Source organism: Schistocerca piceifrons, chromosome 4, assembly GCF_021461385.2.
Source record: "Schistocerca piceifrons isolate TAMUIC-IGC-003096 chromosome 4, iqSchPice1.1, whole genome shotgun sequence".
Classification (NCBI taxonomy): Eukaryota; Metazoa; Arthropoda; class Insecta; order Orthoptera; family Acrididae; genus Schistocerca; species Schistocerca piceifrons.
Genome location: NC_060141.1, coordinates 82679203 through 82703550, shown reverse-complemented (window position 1 = coordinate 82703550; position 24348 = coordinate 82679203). Strand labels below are relative to the sequence as shown.

Sequence of the window (24348 nt, the reverse complement as noted above, 5' to 3'; positions counted from 1 at the left end):
AAGACCTGAGTCGAAACAAGGCCCCCGGAGTAGACAATATTCCATTGGAACTACTGACGGCCGTGGGAGGGCCAGTCCTGACAAAACTCTACCGTCTGGTGAGGAAGATGTATGAGACAGGCGAAATACCCTCAGACTTCAAGAAGAATATTATAATTTCAATCCCAAAGAAAGCAGGTGTTGAAAGATGTGAAAATTACCGAACTATCAGCTTAATAAGTCACAGCTGCAAAATACTAACACGAATTCTTTACAGACGAATGGAAAAACTAGTAGAAGCCAACCTCGGGGAAGATCAGTTTGGATTCCGTAGAAACACTGGAACACGTGAGGCAATACTGACCTTACGACTTATCTTAGAAGAAAGATTAAGGAAAGGCAAACCTACGTTTCTAGCATTTGTAGACTTAGAGAAAGCATTTGACAATGTTGACTGGAATACTCTCTTTCACATTTTAAAGGTGGCAGGGGTAAAATACAGGGAGCGAAAGGCTATTTACAATTTGTACAGAAACCAGATGGCAGTTGTAAGGGTCGAGGGACATGAAAGGGAAGCAGTGGTTGGGAAGGGAGTAAGACAGGGTTGTAGCCTCTCCCCGATGTTGTTCAATCTGTATATTGAGCAAGCAGTAAAGGAAACAAAGGAAAAATTCGGAGTAGGTATTAAAATTCATGGAGAAGAAGTAAAAACTTTGAGGTTCGCCGATGACATTGTAATTCTGTCAGAGACAGCAAAGGACTTGCAAGAGCAGTTGAATGGAATGGACAGTGTCTTGAAAGGAGGATATAAGATGAACATCAACAAAAGCAAAACAAGGATAATGGAATGTAGTCTAAGTCGGGTGATGCTGAGGGAATTAGATTAGGAAATGAGGCACTTAAAGTAGTAAAGGAGTTTTGCTATTTGGGGAGCAAAATAACTGATGATGGTCGAAGTAGAGAGGATATAAAATGTAGGCTGGCAATGGCAAGGAAAGCGTTTCTGAAGAAGAGAAATTTGTTAACATCCAGTATTGATTTAAGTGTCAGGAAGTCGTTTCTGAAAGTATTTGTATGGAGTGTAGCCATGTATGGAAGTGAAACATGGACGATAACCAGTTTGGACAAGAAGAGAATAGAAGCTTTCGAAATGTGGTGCTACAGAAGAATGCTGAAGATTAGATGGGTAGATCACATAACTAATGAGGAAGTATTGAATAGGATTGGGGAGAAGAGAAGTTTGTGGCACAACTTGACCAGAAGAAGGGATCGGTTGGTAGGACATGTTCTGAGGCATCAAGGGATCACCAATTTAGTATTGGAGGGGAGCGTGGAGGGTAAAAATCGTAGAGGGAGACCAAGAGATGAATACACTAAGCAGATTCAGAAGGATGTAGGTTGCAGTAGGTACTGGGAGATGAAAAAGCTTGCACAGGATAGAGTAGCATGGAGAGCTGCATCAAACCAGTCTCAGGACTGAAGACCACAACAACAACAACAACTGATTGCTATACCTCGCTATGATTGAGCAGCAATTACATTGCTTGAGTAAGCTATCCTCTTATTTAGGACTGCAACTACACCAGTTTCTTGGAGCAGTAACGTCGCCACATGTTCATGATGCTGCTGCCTCACTTTGGAATGGCTGCACTACCTTGTGGGAGAGCATGTCACCCAAAGGAGATATTGCTGCTGTCCAGTGTATTGGTGGAGCAGACAGGCTGTTATCTGGGAAGGCAGATCTCCTAAAAGGAGGACAAACTTGTGCTAAGATGTCAGTACATCATTTTAATTACAGTTAGCACAGCTGCTCTGCAAACGTTCTAGGCACAACAAAAAGACTCAAATAATAGCTTTCGGCCAGTAAGGCCTTCATCAGAATTAGACGGCAGAGCGCGCGCGCACACACACACACACACACACACACACACACACACACACACACGTGCAGAGTCGGTGCAACTACACACTACACCCATACCAACCACAGATCCTGCTGGTGACTGTTTTGTGTGCATGACAACCTCTTGAAGAGGCAGAGACAGTGACAGCTAGTTGATATGTGGCGTAATCCAATACTGGCACTCATAGAAAGTCGTTTCTGCAATAACAGCACATTGATTTGCATATCTGATCAAGGGGAGACATCACAGTTCAATCCTTGTTGAATTGCTTTGACATTTAAGATATTTTTTGGAACACTGCTTCAGGCTTTCTCCACGTTGGGGATTCCTACTGCCACCAAGGAATATAGATCTGATGACGAACTCTGTAGTAGATTGAAACCAGTCATCCACGAATTAAAGTAACAAGTTTTATGTGACCATGACTGTATTTCCTCCCCCCATGAACCATGGACCTTGCCGTTGGTGGGGAGGCTTGCGTGCCTCAGCGATACAGATGGCCGTACCGTAGGTGCAACCACAATGGAGGGGTATCTGTTGAGAGGCCAGACAAACGTGTGGTTCCTGAAGAGGCGCAGCAGCCTTTTCAGTAGTTGCAGGGGCAACAGTCTGGATGATTGACTGATCTGGCGTTGTAACATTAACCAAAACGGCCTTGCTGTGCTGGTACTGCGAACGGCTGAAAGCAAGGGGAAACTACAGCCGTAATTTTTCCCGAGGACATGCAGCTTTACTGTATGATTAAATGATGATGGCGTACTCTTGGGTAAAATATTCCAGAGGTAAAATAGTCCCCCATTCGGATCTCCGGGTGGGGACTACTCAAGAGGACGTCGTTATCAGGAGAAAGAAAACTGGCATTCTACGGATCGGAGCGTGGAATGTCAGATCCCTTAATCGGGCAGGTAGGTTAGAAAATTTAAAAAGGGAAATGGATAGGTTAAAGTTAGATATAGTGGGAATTAGTGAAGTTCGGTGGCAGGAGGAACAAGACTTTTGGTCAGGTGATTACAGGGTTATAAATACAAAATCAAATAGGGGTAATGCAGGAGTAGGTTTAATAATGAATAAAAAAATAGGAGTGCGGGTTAGCTACTACAAACAGCATAGTGAACGCATTTTTGTGGCCAAGATAGACACAAAGCCCATGCCTACTACAGTAGCACAAGTTTATATGCCAACTAGCTCTGCAGATGATGAAGAAATTGATGAAATGTATGACGAGATAAAAGAAATTATTCAGGTAGTGAAGGGAGATGAAAATTTAATAGTCATGGGTGGCTGGAATTCGTCAGTAGGAAAAGGGAGAGAAGGAAACATAGTAGGTGAATATGGATTGGGGGGAAGAAATGAAAGAGGAAGCCGCCTTGTAGAATTTTGCACAGAGCATAACTTAATCATAGCTAACACTTGGTTCAAGAATCATGAAAGAAGGTTGTATACCTGGAAGAATCCTGGAGATACTAAAAGGTATCAAATAGATTACATAATGGTAAGACAGAGATTTAGGAACCAGGTTTTAAATTGTAAGACATTTCCAGGGGCAGATGTGGACTCTGACCACAATCTATTGGTTATGAACTGCAGATTGAAACTGAAGAAACTGCAAAAAGGCGGGAATTTAAGGAGATGGGACCTGGAGAAATTGAAAGAACCAGAGGTTGTAGAGTGTTTCAGGGAGAGCATAAGGGAACAATTGACAGGAATGGGGGAAAGACATACAGTAGAAGAAGAATGGGTAGCTCTGAGGGATGAAGTAGTGAAGGCAGCAGAGGATCAAGTAGGTAAAAAGACGAGGGCTAGTAGAAATCCTTGGGTAACAGAAGAAATATTGAATTTAATTGATGAAAGGAAAAAATATAAAAATGCAGTAAATGAAGCAGGCAAAAAGGAATACAAACGTCTCAAAAATGAGATCGACAGGAAGTGCAAAATGGCTAAGCAGGGATGGCTAGAGGACAAATGTAAGGATGTAGAGGCTTGTCTCACTAGGGGTAAGATAGATACTGCCTACAGGAAAATTAGAGAGACCTTTGGAGAGAAGAGAACCACTTGTATGAATATCAAGAGCTCAGATGGCAATCCAGTTCTAAGCAAAGAAGGGAAGGCAGAAAGGTGGAAAGAGTATATAGAGGGTTTATACAAGGGCGATGTACTTGAGGACAATATTATGGAAATGGAAGAGGATGTAGATGAAGATGAAATGGGAGATAAGATACTGCGTGAAGAGTTTGACAGAGCACTGAAAGACCTGAGTCGAAACAAGGCCCCGGGAGTAGACAACATTCCATTAGAACTACTGATGGCTTCGGGAGAGCAAGTCATGACAAAACTCTACCATCTGGTGAGCAAGATGTATGAGACAGGCGAAATACCCAGACTTCAAGAAGAATATAATAATTCCAGTCCCAAAGAAAGCAGGTGTTGACAGATGTGAAAATTACCGAACTATCAGTTTAATAAGTCACAGCTGCAAAATACTAACGCGAATTCTTTCCAGACGAATGGAAAAACTGGTAGAAGCGGACCTCGGGGAAGATCAGTTTGGATTCCGTAGAAATGTTGGAACACGTGAGGCAATACTAACCTTACGACTTATCTTAGAAGAAAGATTAAGAAAAGGCAGACCTATGTTTCTAGCATTTGTAGACTTAGAGAAAGCTTTTGACAACGTTAACTGGAATACTCTCTTTCAAATTCTGAAGGTGGCAGGGGTAAAATACAGGGAGCGAAAGGCTATTTACAATTTGTACAGAAACCAGATGGCAGTTAGGAGTCGAGGGGCATGAAAGGGAAGCAGTGGTTGGGAAAGGAGTGAGACAGGGTTGTAGCCTCTCCCTGATGTTATTCAATCTGTATATTGAGCAAGCAGTAAAGGAAACAAAAGAAAAATTCGGAGTAGGTATTAAAATTCATGGAGAAGAAGTAAAAACTTGGAGGTTCGGCGATGACATTGTAATTCTATCAGAGACAGCAAAGGACTTGGAAGAGCAGTTGAACGGAATGGACAGTGTCTTGAAAGGAGGATATAAGATGAACATCAACAAAAGCAAAACGAGGATAATGGAATGTAGTCAAATTAAATCGGGTGATGCTGAGGGGATTAGTTTAGGAAATGAGACACTTAAAGTAGTAAAGGAGTTTTGCTGTTTGGGGAGCAAAATAACTGATGATGGTCGAAGTAGAGAGAATATAAAATGCAGACTGGCAATGGCAAGGAAATCGTTTCTGAGGAAGAGAAATTTGTTAACATCGAGTATAGATTTAAGTGTCAGGAAGTCGTTTCTGAAAGTATTTGTATGGAGTGTAGCCATGTATGGAAGTGAAACATGGACGATAACCAGTTTGGACAAGAAGAGAATAGAAGCTTTCGAAATGTGGTGCTACAGAAGAATGCTGAAGATAAGGTGGGTAGATCATGTAACTAATGAGGAGGTATTGAATAGGATTGGGGAGAAGAGAAGTTTGTGGCACAACTTGACTAGAAGAAGGGATCGGTTGGTAGGTCATGTTCTGAGGCATCAAGGGATCACAAATTTAGCATTGGAGGGCAGCGTGGAGGGTAAAAATCGTAGAGGGAGACCAAGAGATCAATACACTAAGCAGATTCAGAAGGATGTAGGTTGCAGTAGGTACTGGGAGATGAAGAAGCTTGCACAGGATAGAGTAGCATGGAGAGCTGCATCAAACCAGTCTGTGGACTGAAGACCACAACAACGACTGTATTTACTAAATAATTATAACTTAAGATTCTTGAGAATTTGCCTATTTTGCTCAAGACTCGTTAAGGGACACAGATTCCCATCCGTTTGACAGTGTTTAGAGGAACCAATTTTGGGAAACTGGTTTCAGATGCCCTGAGGAAGGATCATGAGAGTTGGCAAAACAACTAGTTTTGTTTTAGAATTCTGATTTTGCAATGTAGTGTGAACTGGCATCTGAAATGATATTGCTCAAAAAATAACAAATTAAATTTTATTGTAATCAAAATAAATTATAAAGTAATTGTATAAAATTAAGAAACTCTCATTTCATTTAGCATGAGGGTTATTTCATCTCACATCATACAGGTCATGTTAACTAGTGGTCACGAATTTCTCTGGGAAAAATATATATTAGACCTCTGTATCATAAGTGTTAAGAAATAAAAGTATTTTTGTTTTATATTAATTTTTATAAATGATATGACCCTTTGAAAAAGGTATATTTTGTAAATAACTTTTAGAACAGTAGAAAACAAAAACACCAAAAGTACTGGAGACCTAGCAGATATTTTGTGTTAAAGCTCCCTCCTAGGATGTTGAAATTTTGTTGGCACCCTCATGCTTATGAGCATTCTTTAAGTTAGTAATTTAAGACGAAAATACAAAATTAAATTTTTCCACTTTTTTGTAATTTGGAAAATCACAGAACGTTATCTTTTTTTCCTCAAATTACCAAATACTACTGATGTGATTATAAAAAGTATATTCTGTGCCCCAGCTGTCTGCATTATGTAAATATTTATTACTAAAAATGTAAAAGATTCATTTTTATGAGTTACTATGAATTGTTTACTCGAAAACACCCAACTGAAAACTTTCGAGAATTAAACAAAATATTGTTTGGTTAATATATTAGCAGCCAGTGCAAACACAGTGGGGAGTATTTTTCTGTATTAAAATTTCTTCCACATTCTACATATTTCGCATCACTGAATTTCCAGTGTAAAATATGCATGTTGGCAACACTGTTTCCAGCACTCTTCTGTTTATAACAAAGGAGTGAGAACTTTCACATAAACCATTCTGCATCAAGATTTGTGTTTGGCTTGAACTTTTTGTTAGATACGATGTGAGTGAGGAAATACTGTAGTGAAAAGTGAGGTATGTACACTATGAAAAAAGACTCAAGCAGGTGGTGTTTAAGAAAAGTGGAAAAACTCTTCACAGTTGTTTGACATCTATCAGATGTATTGCAGACATATCTTTGTCCTCAAGTAACAGTATTAGCACCACATCCATTGTACAGAAATTGCTACACTCACTACAAGAAGAAATTCAGTGACAACCCACCTGAACATTCACCATCACATGAATGTGAGACTGAAGAAGACAGTGTAGATGTTTATATTCCTGAGTGTGAAGTTGTTGATGTAGTGAATGTTACTTTTGCTGTAGCCCCTACTGTGTCCCCCTTAAACGTCCAGGAATGGTAAGAAGCACACAAAGAAATTAGTATGTAAAAAGAATTTGGGAACAAGTTTTACACAAGCAACATCTTCAAAACTTTTTGAAGTGTAAATGCAGATGTACTTGGCGCAGAACCTGTGGATAATGATGTATGCAGGAAATGTTATGTGGTTTCAAAACATAAAATACTGCTCTCTCAACAGCCACCTATACTGAGAAGGTACAGTTACTGACATTGATACCATGTAGTTACTGTAAGCAGCAGATACAGAAGTACATACCCGCTTCCTCGCATTGTTGTTTCAAAAACTTGTAAAATAAAGAATGAGAAAGGTATTTGGGCATGCCCAGATTCTTACTGTGGGCATCCATTGGAAGATGATACACTTACTGTTGCTCTGGAATATTACCTAAGTGATGACAAAGATTGCAGCAGGAAAAGTCCTAACCAGGCTGGTGTTATGTCTGTTAGTGAAAATGGTGAAAACGTGAAAACAGAGAACCCGAATTTAAAAATTGTTCTCACAAAATTCTACCCTTACAACCAAAATGGGTAAAATGCCAGTCAGTGAAGGATATATGCTCATGTATTTCCTGCACTAATTTAAAACTTGTTTGTTTTGCCGTAAGCAGTGTCACAGGAAAGGAGTAAGCAGAGATGGACCTGATGCTTTTGTGTATATGTCATGAGCAGCAAGATAAATGTTGGTTGTGGGAGTGTGCAATGTGTCGTGGTGCTGAAGTGATGACAAAGCATAACACCCTCAGGATATCGATAATGATTTAACCTATGCATTGTGGGAGGGAGGAGAGTTAGTGAAGAACACAGTAGAGTTGGAGAAGTTTGTTACAGAGGTTAGGGAGGCATTGGGTCATGAAAGGAATAGCTCACAATCATATCTGTAGGATTCCCAGACAGGCCATCGCAGAAGTAAAATCAGCCACATCCCAAAATACTTACACATTAGTTCATTTCAACTCTGCTGAGAACTGGTTAGTTGCTTTGCAGAATGAAATTCAAAGTTACCACTGGCACACATCACCAGTTCAATATTCACAGTTGTTGCTCCCTTCCTTGGAAGATCACGCTGTTTTGCTATTGTCAGTGTTGATCTCATTCATGTCAGTGTGTGTGCATGCTACACTGTCAGCATGGTAATTGATGACATAGAATCTAGAGGCCATGCATTTCCTAAACATGTGTATGTGACTGATGGTGCAGCATCTCATTTTAAAAACCGCTTTCAGCTTTGAGCTTGGTCAACACTGTAGTACAGGAATTCTAATACTGGGTTGTATCGAGGAGTGGCACATACATGGCAAAACTGGTTCTCCATGAAATGCAGCCGGTTACTGTGTGTGAGATGCAGAGACCACAGTATACATTAGAAGAATTTGTATTGAGCCACTTCATTTCTTGTGTGTATGTCAATCAGTGGTAGGTGGGAAAGATGATACAAGTCTCTCTAATGAGCTGCAAGGTATAACCGTCTCCCTTATGACACCTCATGGTCCTGCTAATGCTTTAAAGTGGCCATTGTCAACAGATCAGTGTGCAGTTCCCATCTCCCAAGTGCTGCTGTTGTTGGATCATCCTTGTCTGTGTGTAAATTCAGCTTGGCTATACAACTTCAGTGAGAAGCAGATGAGAAAAAAAGTGAACTCTTTTCAACAGTGCGGTGTTGATTGTTGCATTGTAGGCAATTTTAATTCATGGGAAGTCATGAGGAATTAAAATCATGACAGAAGACAATAATAATTTGTGAATAATATCATGAAAAGAAAAATGAGTATAAATATTCTGTATCCTATTTTTGTTAAAAGATGCTTTTGAACAAAATTATGAATTGTGTTTAAGCTCACATATAATATTGTAAAGTAATTATTTTATATGAGGTGACTTACCGAACAAAAGCGCTGGCAGGTCGATAGACACACAAACATACACACAAAATTCAAGCTTTCGCAACAAACTGTTGCCTCATCAGGAAAGAGGGAAGGAGAGGGGAAGACGAAAGGAAGTGGGTTTTAAGGGAGAGGGTAAGGAGTCATTCCAATCCCGGGAGCGGAAAGACTTACCTTAGGGGGAAAAAAGGACAGGTATACACTCGCACACACGCACATATACGTGGAATGTTTCCTTCCATTATATTGATAAAGTAATTATTTTGATTCAGAAAGGCCCATTTTGCATGACATTTACCTAAAATCAGCGATCAAATTAAGTATTTGAGTGTCCATGATTTTTTTTGACCTTGAAAGTAGAGCTAGGTCTACCTAAAAAATTTCTGACATTTTGTATAGGCAAGTATTGCCCACTCTGATTGTATGTTCTGTAAGTACAATGGCCAACTAACGTACCATGAAATTTTTGGAATATTTAGGATGGGGTTTTGGAGAAAATAATTTCTAAATAATAAAAAAAATTCAGATTCTTTCATCTTTATGTGCAAATATTTTGGCAGTTTGAATTTCATGCAGTAATGTCATAGCTGACAGTTAGCAGTCTTGCCACTTTATCATTTTTGAAGACATTTGACATCCTGTGACTATTCATATTTTGAAAACATAATTTTGAAATTCACAAAAAGTTACTAATTATCATAGTTTATTTTTGAGAGAGAGAGAGAGAGAGAGAGAGAGAGAGAGAGAACGCTAGCTCAGAAATGTGTACATATTAATCATGTCTCATAGTATCGGGGAACAAAGTGTTTATTGAAAATAAATTCATATCTCTATCAGTTTTGGTTTCTTTATTACAATTTTCCCTTTTGTTAAGACATTTTCACAAATACTCTCATTTAGAGAGGTCTGTAGCATTTTAACAAATCAGGAAATCAAAATATTGTAGTTTTGGAGAAGTATCATATGGAACTTCAACATATATTTTTTTTCAGCAAACTTTGAAATAGTGATGTGACACATTCACTCTTGACCTGTATGATTTGAGATGAAATCGCCCATAAGGTAATACTAGGGAAAATGTAAATCGTGTAAAACAGAAAATCGGATACAGAACAAACACATGAAAATATTAACAAATAATTAGAAAACTATAGTAGCAATGAACATTTATTAGACCATCCATGTTCAGGGAGTGTAACCAAGCAATAGCCTAGGGAGAGGCTTTCATGAAGTCTTCCAGTATCCTTCAAATTATTCTATTGCAGAGTCACAAATATTGTGGTGTACTGTTTGCCCACATTCAGGCCCATGCATGTTCTGTTCTGATGCTGTTGAGGCTGCTCTAGATTTTTTATGCTAGTCAGTCTGATTCACCAGACATTGTCCAGCAAACAATATGCTGTCAGATCACTGGCATTCTTCTAAATGACAAGGAGCAGGTTGCTGAAGACTGGCAACTAAGCTTTGTAAATTTAAGGCTGGTATCTGTAAGGTGACAAACTTCGTTAATTTAAGACTTTCTTTGGTATATTGTATACATTGCTCCAGGCTGTTCAAATCCTACCTCATAGGGAATGTGTTCCTGTGAGCGAATTTGCTCATTCTTGGGAGTTGCAAATAGTGTGTGGCTACCTACCACATGGACCAAGTGCATGCTTTCTGCACACGTTTGACCTGCTTGGACACCCCTGTCAGCATCTGTGCATTAAGTGTAGCACAATTACATATGCTACGGCCCAGCTGCAAGACTGCGCACATTTCAGCCGTTTGCCTGCCCTAGCCTGTTGCACTCCATCGTTGGTCCACTGCCTGTTGTCTGAGATCTGATGGTAAAGCAGAAAGAAGATGAACCCAGGAAACTGGTGTTGATTTTTGTCTCCTGGTGACCATTTTTATTGTGTCGTTAAGCTGGACATTGATCTGACTTGACTGTTTCAAACCCACACAGGAGTGTAGTATTTAGCAACAGAAAACTGAGTTGATTGTGCGACTTTATGTAAAGTATCTGTATGGGCTTCTCTTCCTGTTCCATCCAGGTTACTAGTAATATTTCTCGTTTCAACTTCCTTATCCAGACATCTCAAGATGTTTCAGAAATGTCAAAGGTTAATATTATGAAAAGGATAGGTTGCTGCCATTTATCATACAGTGGAGATGTTGAGTTGCAGACAGGCACAAAAAAATACTGATAAAAAGTAAGCTTTCCGCCTAAGGGCCTTTTTGTGAATTGGACAAAACACACACACACACACACACACACACACACACAGTCACTGCCAGTCTGGCCACATCAGCCAGAGACAGTAGTTATGGGTATGCGAGTTGCTTTTGCTTGGAAAAATACCGGGTGATCAAAAAGTCAGTATAAATTTGAAAACTTAATAAACCACAGAATAATGTAGATGGAGGGGTAAAAATTGACACACATACCTGGAATGACATGGGGTTTTATTAGAACAAAAAAAAAAAAAAACTCATATTGCTAGATGCGTGAAAGATCTCTTGCGCACGTCATTTGGTGATGACCGAGTGCTCAGCCACCACTTTCGTCATGCTTGGCCTTCCAGGTCCCCAGACCTCAGTCCGTGCGATTATTGGCTTTGGGGTTACCTGAAGTCGCAAGTGTATCGTGATCGACCGACATCTCTAGGGATGCTGAAAGACAACATCCGACATCAATGCCTCACCATAACTCCAGACATGCTTTACAGTGTTGTTCACAACATTATTCCTCGACTACAGCTCTTATGCTAATTATTGCTATTCTGATCAGATGAAGCGCCGTCTGTCGGACATTTTTTGAACGTTTGTACTTTTTTTTGTTCTAATAAAACCCCATGTCATTCCAAGCATGTGTGTCAATTTGTACCCCTCTATCTACATTATTCTGTGATTTATTCAGTTTTCATCTCCCTGTTTCTAGTTCACAAACAGTTCCTTTCACCTATTAAACAACTATTTCGGCTGGTTCTAATAACTTATCGCTTTATTTCCATTTCCGTTTTTCCCACATCACCGATCATTTTTAGCTGCTTCCCACAGGTTTTAACGTCATTATTTCTTTGTCAGACAATTGTTAGCCTCATTTTCATAATCTGCCACCACAAAACCACTCCTTTTAATACATTTACAAGCAGTTTTTTCGAAATTTTCCTGAATTTCTCCACCCTTTAATGTGTTTTGGTGGCAACACAACCAGGTAACCTTTGTGCACATCATTGTCTACCAACCCAAGTTCCAAAGAGGTGTGTGTGTGTGTGTGTGTGTGTGTGTGTGTGTGTGTGTGTGTGTGTGTGTGTGTGTGTGTCAGTCACATCATCTGGTGTGTGGTGAATAGCAATCTGTCCTTTTAATAATATTGTTGTTGTTCTATCCTGAATTTTCCATTGATACATTTAGGGTATGTAGGTCCTTTTGAGACAGTTTCTTCTTCTTACTGTATTTACTCGAATCTAAGCCGCACTTTTTTCCAGTTTTTGTAATCCATAAAACGGCCTGCGGCTTAGAATCGAGTGCAAAGTAATCAGAAGTTCTGAAAAATGTTGGTAGGTGCTGCCACAACTAACTTCTGTCATCGAATATATGTAGCGCTACGCAGGCATACTTTGCAGGCACAAAGATAAATACTGGCACCAAAACCTCTGCGTCAGTAAATAAATTTTTAAAAAAGGTGGAAGACGAGCTTTTTTCTCCGCCTCGAGTTTCGACCACTGCATTTTCATACATTATCCAACGAAGTAAATACAAATTCCGTATTGTTCATCTTTGAATGTAGCAGCATTGCAATGTACTACAAACTGGCAAGACTGTTTGGGATGTTTGTCAATATGGCCAACTCTGCGTTCTGAATTTTTTTCTACCTGTGAGAAGAGATGGTTGCTATTAAGAACTTTTATGAATTGTGAATCACATGCAATATTCTCTTCACCGTAAGAATAATACGAATCTAAACATTTTGCCATGTATTCTTTCGTGTTTGCTGCTATCTCATTTAAATCCTGTCTGCCTAATAAACTACAAAGCTAGAGTGAGACAACAGCAAACATGGAAGAATATACATATCATGTCATGTTTATATTCGTATTATTCTTATGCCTAATAGTGATACAGTCAGAAATGAAGCACGGCAATTGACTAGATTTTTAAATCTAAGATGACTCTAATTTCTGTGCAGAATGTAATGTACTAAAGAGGCGTCTGCAAAGATTTTCAAACGGAGAAAAATTTTCGCTGAACTCTCGTTCACATCTTCTATCATACGCAGTCTATTATTTGCTTCTTGTTGATCATTATAAAAAAAGCAGCAGTGCCATGCCGTGAACGGCAACAGGCCGTAAACACTCATTATCAGACTGCGACAAACATTGCATGACACAGTACAGTAATGCATTTTCAGCTTTGAGTGACGCAAACACCTATAACAAAGTGAACGGCACTTATCAGATCAAAGAAAAATAAGCAATCAATTCAAACAGACGAAGCACGTGAAAAAGGAAGGGTATCCGTATAAATACGAACGGAGCGCCTGACGCATAGCAACGGCTACCTGGTAAAGCTTAACTGCTAAGCTTACGACTCGAACCAAACTACTGTAGCTGTATCGTCATTCATTCGACCTAAATTGTGTCTCATATTACAGTGGACCAACTTTGTTTTGATTTGGAGGTGTGGCCTAAAACTTTTCTCTCCCCTTGAATTCCGAGTCACAAATTTCAGGTGCGGCTTAGATTTGGGAAATTATTTTTTTTTCCTCGATTTCGCGTCTCATTTTTCAGGTGCGGCTTAGATTCGAGGGCGGCTTAGATTCGAGTAAATACGGTATTCAAAATGTTTACTTTGTGTTCGTAGAGAGACATCATCTGGATCGCAAAACTTTTTATATGCTATTTTCAGCGTGTCGCTTGTATATGTTACTAAAGGAACAGCTAATACTACTTTCAGTCTTACCATCTTAAATGATTTATTTGAACATTTTCCTACAGTGATTTTGAATGGGCGATTTTATTTATTTACTTTTTAAACACAGCATAGTTTCCAGTTGTTGGGTGAGCTTAGCACATCTTATGGTTCATTTCAGCTAAAGCAGTAGTCTCTTTAGCCATGCAGTATCATAGGTTGCATTTATATCAGCAAAAGCAGTACATGTTTCCTGGTGTCTTTTGAAGCCAATTTCAATAAACAAAGTTCGAGCAAAGAAATGCTCACAACTACTTCAGTTTGTTCGAATAGTCTGCTCTGGGGTTCCTGTGACATCAGTAAATGTATGTACTCTGTTGTACGTTAAACTTTTTTATAGTTCATAACATATACTGAGCAGAGTGAAACGGAAATAATGTGCTGTGTTGGTGGTAGGTTTTCTAGTTTGAGCTGTTAGTGCTTGAACTATTTTAAATTGCTGTGGGATTCTTGTGGCATTAAAAAGATGAGACTAGATTTTGCGAGCCCCCTTCTAGCTCACAGGCCCAGATTAGTAATAAATTCGGGACAAATTTCATCATTTCCTACAGCCTTTTTCAGTTGGAGTGTTTTTATTTCTATATTCATCTCATCTCTAGTGAAGGAACAGTGAAGATCTTGGTCTTTGTTTAGCTCTTTGTCAACATCCTCCATTCTTCATGATACTCTGTTGGGTCTGCAGCCAGATGGTACAACATCTAGACACATTTCTGTGGTCCATCTGGCCACCATCTTCACATGAAAGTGTTGTTTGCTAATTTTGCCAGAACTTATTCATACTGTGAATGGTGACCTTTGTAAATGTTGCAGAAGTCCAACATGCATGCATCGGAAATTGCTGCTGCTGCTGCTGCTGCACTGGAACACAAGCGAAAGTACAATGCTCCAGTGCTGAAAACTGGAAAAACCAAGGGATCAGTATAGAGTGCCTCTGTCGGCAATTTTTAATACCAGATAAAGTGGGGTTCCAAATTTTATGATGGTCATCCAGAAACTAAAGGAACACCCAGCCCTGATCCCCAACCACTGTCATCGCAAGTGTGCCAGTTAGCTCCTACCCCCATCTCAAGCCGGCCAGAGTGGCCGTGCGGTTCTAGGCGCTACAATCTGGAGCCGAGCGACCGCTACGGTCGCAGGTTCGAATCCTGCCTCGGGCATGGCTGTGTGTGATGTCCTTAGGTTAGTTAGGTTTAATTAGTTCTAAGTTCTAGGCGACTGATGGCCTCAGAAGTTGAGTCGCATAGTGCTCAGAGCCATTTGAACCCCATCTCAGTGTGAGCCAAGCTTTGTTTCCGAGCATTCAGGCCTCTTTGTTCCCCAACCTTTCGAAATAATGGCGCCCATTGAACAGCTTGCCAGATGTTTGAAGTATATGGTGTCATTACTTTTCTGAATGCACAAAATGTTTGGCCTTTCAAAATTTATAGGCAAGTAAAGATGATTTATGGTGACAGTGCAATGACTAGGTCTTCAGTGATGTGGAATGTTGGCAAAAGTGTTTCTTGATTCATGACAATGCAGGACCTTGTGCATCAGCTCAAACACAGCAAGAACTTAAATTTCTTAGCGGGAAATTTCCAGGCATCCTCCTTGCAGCCCTGATTTGGTACTACTGATTTTCACTTACTCCTGAAATTTAAGGTATTTTTGGGTGGGAAACAGTTAACAAATGATCACCTCAAGCAAGCAGTGGCATCCTGGATCGAATCTTTGCAGCTTGAGTAGTACAGCATGAGAATTGAAAAATTGGTGCCTTGTTACAATAAATGCCGTTACAGTTACGATGACGACACTGAAAAATGGTGAGGTAAATAAAGTTTTGTGTTGATATGTCTTTTTAATTTAATTCTTTATTTTATGGATGACTCTCGTACTTGAACAGGTAACCAGTGCCTGTTTTAATGTCCGCCAGTCTAATTTAATTTGTTTCCTTTTAAAACACACTCTTAAGAGCGAGGCACATTGGCAACTATTTGTCTCATCATTCAACATTGTTTGTTCCTCAGAAAGGCAGTTCTTTGCCATCACAGATTTCTCAGACTGCAACAGTCACATGTCATTACAGTGCTCAACACTTCTGTTGTGAATGGTGTGCATGGTTTGGTTAGTTTCCCACAATGGCAAGGGATTTTGTAAATGCTGGGCTTCCTCATTCCTAGATAATCTTTTAACAAGCCATGGGGTGCTCTAATATTGGCTAGCAGCCAAAATAACATTTTTGATTTTATCTTTCTAAAATCCTTTCTGTCTTTGAAGGTACTCCCCCAGCATATGGCAAAAAGCCACCAATGTACATGCGGTGTTTATTTGTTCTGGCAAAGGTCCAAACTCGGACATACCTTTTTGTCGGAATAGTTGTTCAGCTCAAGATGTTCCAGCCCTTGTCACGCTTTCTGTGTGCGATTAGCATAAATGCTCTTTGTCAATGCCCATAGGATTCCCTTGCTTTTGTATTGACAACTTGTAGCATGTAGGTACCAGTCTGTGTGTGTCTTTCAATTAACGTTGTGTCCAAGATTCCCATTGTCCTTTATGTGAGCCATACTTTTGGAAAAGGAAGCTTTCCGTCCTTCAGACTTCCATTGTGAACTTGCTACTGTGATGAAGGCAATTACAGTGATCCACTTAATGGTTCAGAGCGGTTATTCCATGTGGCCACACCATAAACATATCATCAGCATACCTCTAAAAAAACAGGTAAGATTTAAAAATACCACCCTCATCTCCCTGTCTCCAGAATCTTACATAAACAAATTGGTAATGGGTGGGGGGAGGGGGGTAGTGGACTTCTCATAGCCACTCTGTCAGTTTGTTTAAAATATTTGTCATTGAATAAAAAATATCTTGATGTCAGCATAAGGTGGCAAAATTTTGTCATTTCCGTGTTTAGTTTTTGACTAATTAACATAAAGGGTTTTTAAAGAGAAACCCAGGTAAAAGGAGACACCACATCAAAGCTCGCAAGCAAATCCGAGGGACCAAGAGACAAAGACTTCAACAGTTGGATAAAAATTGCAGAATTAGAAATATGGTGCTCACATGCACCTGCACTTGGAGGTTGTATGTCAGTATTATATTGGGAATGGATAGATTGTTGCTCTTGGACACTATCAGACTTGGCACACATGAGTGCAGTCACTAGGTACTCTTCAGAAATTCAACTTCCTTGCCACTGACCTACAATATTGGATGAAGATACCTGTGATGGATCATGATTAACCTCGTGAGTAAAGAATAGGATGACATCATGCTGTCAGTTTTGCTCTATGCCTAGGAGTCTTCCCACCACTGAATTTATTTGCTCAGTGGAGCAAGTAGTGTTCAGCTTTCCTGAGGACTGAGCAGAAATTGAGATCAGGCAAGAGGTTTTGCTTACACCAAATTGAGCTTTGTCCCTGTGGCGTAATCTCCCCTCTGTTGAAACATTACTGAGTGAATGAAACAGAAGACAGTTTCACCCTCAAAGAAGAGTTTGTTGTCAAGTGATGGGCTTAAAAAAATCTTTGCCCTGATGCTGTTGTTCCACTGAGTTATACTGTTTGCTGATAGTTCATAAAGGAGGGGTTCGACTACATCCCATCGTAACTTGATGACACCCACTTGAACCCACATGCAAAAAAGTGATGGTAGGCAATGAAATTTGGTGGAAATGTGTAGGATGCTGAAGAGAAATAACAAATAAACCACTGGAAGAAACATTTTAATTTCAGTGTGAGAGGATAACTGTTGCTAATTCCGTACGCTGTCCAATCCAGGTATCAAATATCACACGCTGTCTTGAGCGACCGCATCTGCAACAGCCTGGAACTGCACTAGAGACACAATTCCATAATTGTTCAAGCACTTGTTGAAAAGTGGATCACGGAATGTTCTGTTGTTATGACAAAGCTCGTGCACTGCTTGAAGATCATACACTGTATCCAACATTCTCAGCTAAGGCAACAGTAACTTCAACAATTTGTGGTGAGATTGCCTGTTGGTCTTTCCCAGCAGCAGTTCCCAAGCCACCAGTTAATTTGAACTTCTGAGTTGTGTTCTTCAGCCCCAAGCTCTCTGTATTCGTTTTATGCATCAATACTTGCGAAGATGAGCAGGACTATTGCTGTTGTTTTGATAAAACAGCTTTTCGAGTAAAGCCCTGTCAGCTTGCCCAGACCCATATTGACTGACTGCAACTGTAATGCATACTGATGCTTGTTTCAACCCTACGTCACTGTACCAATGCCGGCGCATAGCTCAGTCATACACTAACACTACTAACAACACAGTCCAGCAGTGCACAGCCTGAACATCATTCCTGTGAAGTTTGATAACCGTACAGTAAATAGTTTTCTGTCCACACTGGGTGAAGTAGGGAGAGTTTAATTATACCACCCCATATTTTTGTCGTTTGACATGAAAAACCAAATGGAATTCTTATTGTATCCAGTTCACTAGATTTTCCCATTTTTCATTATTTATTGCAAATCCCAAGATACTGTGCTGACTGTTGAAATCTCCAATATAACTCCTGGATAGTTACGAGGTAGTAGGAGAGGGCTCTGGAGTGTTATACTTGGTGGTTTGTGTACGGACATTATTGTAACTTAACTATTTCAATTCTGACAATTTCAGTAGTTAGTTACTTTATATTCCTCTTTTGTGACAAGCATAAATTAGAGGGCCATGTATACAGGGTTATTCATAATAATTCCAGGGCCTTAGAAGACAGGTATGCAAAAACTAAGACATAAAGAATAATGACAAACATCAATGGATAGGGCATCTCTCCAAGTTTAAATTTGTAGTGTGCACTGTGATGTAGTTGCAGAGCAGACCACTAGGGGCAGGCACTTCAGAGCATAGCCTATAATGGAGCAGTGTGTGGAAGTGACTATCTAATGCCAGATGATTGGGTAAAAGCTTTGACAGACAGAAGAATCCATTCCATGAGACTGGCTCCTTATTTGGTGTGAAGGAAACAAGTGAACTGGGACAGTGGGGCAGTCAGTGCTCTCTCTCTCTCTCTCTCTCTCTCTGTCTGTCTGTCTGTGTGTGTGTGTGTGTGTGTGTGTGTGTGTGTGTGTGTGTGTGTGTGTGTGTGTGTGTGTGTGTGAGGGGGGGGGGGGGGGGGGGGGAGAGAGAGAGAGAGAGAGAGAGAGAGAGAGAGAGAGAGAGATATCATGTGCCCAAAGAAATTGACGATGACAATACCAGTGTACTGACAACTTGGGACAGTGTGCTTTGTTCTGATTTTAGTAATGACTTGCAGCAGCAGCAGCAGCAGCAGCTGTTGCTGGTGAAGATGGTTTTGTACAGAGGTTGGTTTTGATGTTTCTACATTTCATGTGTACTCTGAAAATGTAAATCAGTATAATGTGCATGTTTGGGGCACAGAACATCCATAAGAGACTGTGGAACATATTTGTGATACATCTGAAGTTAACATTTTCTCTCTCTTCCGTGTCCTCTGCAAAAAGTTTATAGACCAAATTTCTTTTTGGAGAAAATGATGACTGGTTGTGTGTACATGGACGTTCTACAGCAGCGGCTTGTGCCACAATTGCAGCAAGATAGTAGAGACTTCATTTTGCAAGAAGATGGTACTCCAGCACACTTTCAAATGTTTGTGATTACCTCAATGTTGAACTGCCTGTATTGGATTGGACATGCTTCTCATCATGACTCTCCTCCTCTGCAGTGGCTCCCATAGTCGCTGTGTGCCCTGCCTCAACTGTCACTTAATTTGTAAGAGTTACAAAGAAGAATAATCAATGCGATCTTTGACATGGCATGTTGAGATGTTTATGGCAAGAGTATTAATGTTTGCCATGTTACAGATTGTATCCACATAGAGCACCTGCAATATGAGCTAAAAACTTGGAGAGAAGCTCTGTCCTGTAATGTGGTGTATTTTCTGTATGACTTGTAGTTTTTGTGCAATTTTCCTCTGAAATCTTGGAGGTACTCATGAGTAACCCTGTATTGGATACAATGTAAGCTGTGAGATTGTATTGTGCAGGGTGTATACGGTCTGAGACAACTGGGAAAAACCTGGGAAAGACCTGGAAATTTTTTAAATTGTCATTATAGTTTTGAGTTAAATTTTTGTAATTTTGACTGGTAAAAAATGGTACTCTAACAAAGAATTTCACTTTAGACTACTACTCCAGAATAAAAATGGAGCAGTGAAACATAAACGAGAGAATAACACCAAAAGGAAACTTCAGTCGCAAAGAAAATGCACCGTTCACAACAGCAACAGACAGTACCTACACAAGTGTCTGCCAACAACAAAATATGTCAGACAGTGCAATACTTCATTACAACAAACTGCTTTCAATGTTCATGTCGCCATAGCAGTTTACATTTCTAACAGGTCGTGGGAAAATGTTGTGAATAGTGATTTGAGAAGCACTACTTTGAAAGTAAATTTACGTTTACACAAGAGGAATTACATTACACGTGAGAATGTGCAATGAATTTCTTAAATCAAAACTTAACACTTCAAGGACGAGCCACTTAGAACAATTTAGAGCCCAGAAGACCAGCCATTTATGCCATTATTTAAAAGCTTACTGGCACACTTGTGTTTGATATATCTTAAAGGGTAACAAATGCTAAAAAAGAGAGTTCCAAGGTTAGCTGTCCATATTTATTTTAGTTCTTTCATAGATACAAATTATGTAAAAACAACGACAAAAAGTATAATCATCCTTCAAAAAACAGTGCAAAGTAAGTTCTTGAGTAGTTTCACCCATAATTGGCTTTTCTATGGAAAACGAAATGTATATTCAGCCATGTAACCCATGATTTTTCCGTGCAGGGTAGTGAAATTTATAATTGTGCTTGTCAGAAATATTCAGCTGGTGCAGTTCAAACTGGTTTCCTAGGATCCTGCCTAACCACACAAAAAAAAGCAAAAACTTGTTTATAGTGTAGGAAGTTCTATGCTGGTGTATAAAACCTTCACCAGTCAAGGAATTGGCTAGTTTTACAGTTCCAATGGAACATATATTGTCATTTAATTCGGAAAAAGCACTTTTTTTATATATAAAACAAAGATGAGGTGACTTACCGAACGAAAGCGCTGGCAGGTCGATAGACACACAAACATACACACAAAATTATATATACACACACACACACACACACACCCACCCCCCTTTCATGGAACTTTTGCTTTGACAGTGAGTTGTTATAGTGCTACATGCGATTCTGTGATAAATTCTGTGCTGTGATCCATGGGTAACTGCTCAAATGTTAACTCTTGCTCTTGTTCATTCCTTCAATGTTCAATTGTACAAGACTATTTTCTTTGTGGGGGGGCACCAAATATTAATGTAATGGTGGCTGCTATTCTCATGTCTCCCCCCTCCCCCAGCTCTCGGGCTAAGGGGAAAATATAGTGTTATCTGATGTTTTTCTTTCAAGAAAATGATTTAAAAGTCTAATAGCATAGGCACATAGGGAACACACACGACACAGATCTGTAAGTCCATGGTATTGGTGATAAGTTGAGAAAACTGTCCTGAAACATGTGCTACAAAACGCCACTGTTTCCTGCACATGTACCCTGACGTCAATATGGGATATGATCACCATGCACATGTACACAGGTTGCACAACGGGTTGACATATTCCGGATCAGGTGGTCGAGCAGCTGCTGGGGTATAGCCTCCCATTCTTGCACCAGTGCCTGTCGGAGCTCCTGAAGTGTCCTAAGAAGTGTGAAGATGTGCAGCGATAGGTTGACTGAGAGCATCCCAGACGTGCTTGATGGGGTTTAGGTCTGGAGAACAGGCAGGCCACTCCATTTGCCTGGTATCTTCTGTTTCAAGATACACCTCCTCAATGGCATCTCGGTGGGGCAGTGTGCTATCATCCATCAGGAGGAAGATGGGACACACTGCACCCCTGAAAAGGCGGACATACTGGTGCAAAATGACGTCCTGATACACCTGACCTGTTACAGTTCCTCTGTCAAAGACATGCAGGGGTGTACGTGCACCAATCATAATCTCACACCACACCATCAAACCATGACCTCGATACAGGTCTCTTTCAAGGACATTAAGGGGTTGGTATCTGGTTCATGCCAGATCTAACACGGTGAGAATCACTGTTCAGACTCTACTTGGACTCATCTGTGAGCATAACCTGGGACCACTGTTCCAATGACCGTGCACTGTGTTCTTGACACCAGGCTTTACGGGCTCTCCTGTGACCAGGGCTCAGTGTAATGTACCTTGCAGGTCTCGAGGGCGAATAAACCATGTCTGTTCAGTTGTCTGTAGACTGTGTGTCTGGAGGCAGCTGTTCCAGTGGCTGCGGTAAGGTCCCAAGCAAGGCTACCTGCAGTACTCTATGGCCATATGCGGGCACTGAAAGTGAGAAATTGGTCTTCTTGTGGTGTTGTACACTGTGGACATCCCTTACTGTAGTGCCTGGACACGTTTCCTGTCTGCTGGAATCGTTGCCATAATCTTAACATCACACTTTGTGGCACACGGAGAGCCTGTGCTATGATCTGCTGTGTTTGACCAGCTTCCAGTCGCCCTATTATTCTACCCTTCATAACATCATCAATAGGTGTTCTTTGAGCCATTTTCAACACAGTCAGCATTAGCACATCTGAAAACATCTGCACACTTACTCACTGCACCGTACTCTGACATGCACCAACACACCTCTGTGTAAGTGAACTGCTGCCAGTGCCACTGTGTGATGACCAGAGGTCAAATACACCACATGGTCGTACCTTGAGGTGATTTAAACCCGCAAACCGCCCACTAGAGCATTGTTTCACCATTTATCAGCATTATTATTAATTTATAAGCATGAATGTATATATTTTGCGTGCAGACTGTAGCTGTTTTAAATGTACCATGTGTGTTACAGGTGAAGGAACGACTAAGGCCGTATGTAAAGGACCCATATGCGTGTGACCTCCTGGATAAACTGTTAGTGCTTGATCCATCTAAGAGGTACGATTCAGACTCGGCCCTCAACCACGATTTCTTCTGGACTGATCCAATGCCGTGTGATCTATCCAAAATGTTGGCACAACATACACAGAGCATGTTTGAGTACTTGGCACCACCACGACGGCAGGGGCACATGCGGCCGCACCATCATCATCAAGGTGTCACGGGAGCAGCAGGAATGGCTGCAAAGTCTTCGGCATCTATGGACAGTGGATATCAAGATCGTGTGTTTTGAAGGACACATTTTCACTGTGCTGTAGTCCTCAATTGGTTTTCCATTATAATGGCAATTTTGTTGCGCTGTATAAACTGTGTACAGTGCTTCTTGTGTTCAGTTGTATAGAATTTCTATATGACTATGCCATTACTGTATGTGATGTGACAGTGTCTCAAAAACATTAGACTTAACTATTCAGACTTTGTTAAGTTGCATCGTTCCAGCTTAAGGCCATATGCCTTTTCGGAAACAACTAAAATGCAATTTAACTAGAATGCTCTTGTAGATATAATCAAAGGTGCTCTGTGGTATCACAGTTGTACATAAAATTCCTATAATTTTTGTAGGTTAGGTACAGTGTAGCAAGGATACAATAATACATTCCTTGTAAGTATGTTGCATTCTTTGACTATCCATTCATTGGATTGATAAACGAGCTTTTTCACTCTGTGACTGAAGTTAGTTTGTAATTTATGCTATCACGGACTATATTCCCTATTAATCAGTGATATCACAGTGATGTCGTTACTGAGTGGTATTGGTGATGAAGGGGTCAGGTGAGGCAAATTACACATCAGAAGTACAAGAATTGTAATTTTTGTATCAACAAAAAGCAGTGAGATCTCAGAGATCCTTGTGTAGTAGACTATTTATTCAAATGTACATAACTGACATAAACTATGTAAGAGGTTCTAATCATTTGCCACTACACATATTCTTAAATGTGTATGATTACTGTTATGCAGGTGACATATGCAAGGAATATTGAAGGGGGAAAAAACCACATTGGAAGTCCACCAATTTCAGGGAATGGAGAAATATTGTAAATACATAGAACAACATTTTCTTCATATCATTGGATAACCTCATCTTGTGTGCCTTTTCTTATTTGTTATTGTTTATCTGTTTTGTTACTGAAATTGCTCATGAGTGAGATACGGCACTTGCCATTAATTGGTAAGAATTTACTGAGTTCCATGAACTTAACTGCCATGAAGTTTATAAATATGTATGAAATGATATTAAATGAATGTTTAAAAAATTGTATTTTGTTCTGATGTTCTCTCTCCCTCTTTAGTATGTAAGTAAACCATAAATCTCCATGACGCCACCATTGCAGTAGAAATGTGTGGAGTATGCATTTTGCGTTACTGAATACATAACTGTGAGTTGCAACTTCACTGCTGGAAATAGGTGAAATGCTGGTTATGCAGTATTAGAATTATCTCCCCCCCCCTCCCCCCCCCCCC

At 40.1% G+C, this 24348-nt stretch overlaps 1 protein-coding gene across 2 annotated transcripts in view; it reads left to right on the top strand.

The window, feature by feature from the left end:
• The window catches only part of LOC124795508 (cyclin-dependent kinase 9), a 49786-nt gene extending 25652 nt beyond the window's left edge, over positions 1-24134 (top strand). For both annotated transcript variants that reach the window (XM_047259571.1, XM_047259570.1), the window contains exon 7: positions 22796-24134. In XM_047259571.1, coding sequence (XP_047115527.1) covers positions 22796-23116 — 321 coding nt within the window. In that variant the 3' untranslated portion in view covers positions 23117-24134. The remainder of the gene's footprint in view (positions 1-22795) is intronic.
• Positions 24135-24348: the final 214 nt, after the last annotated feature.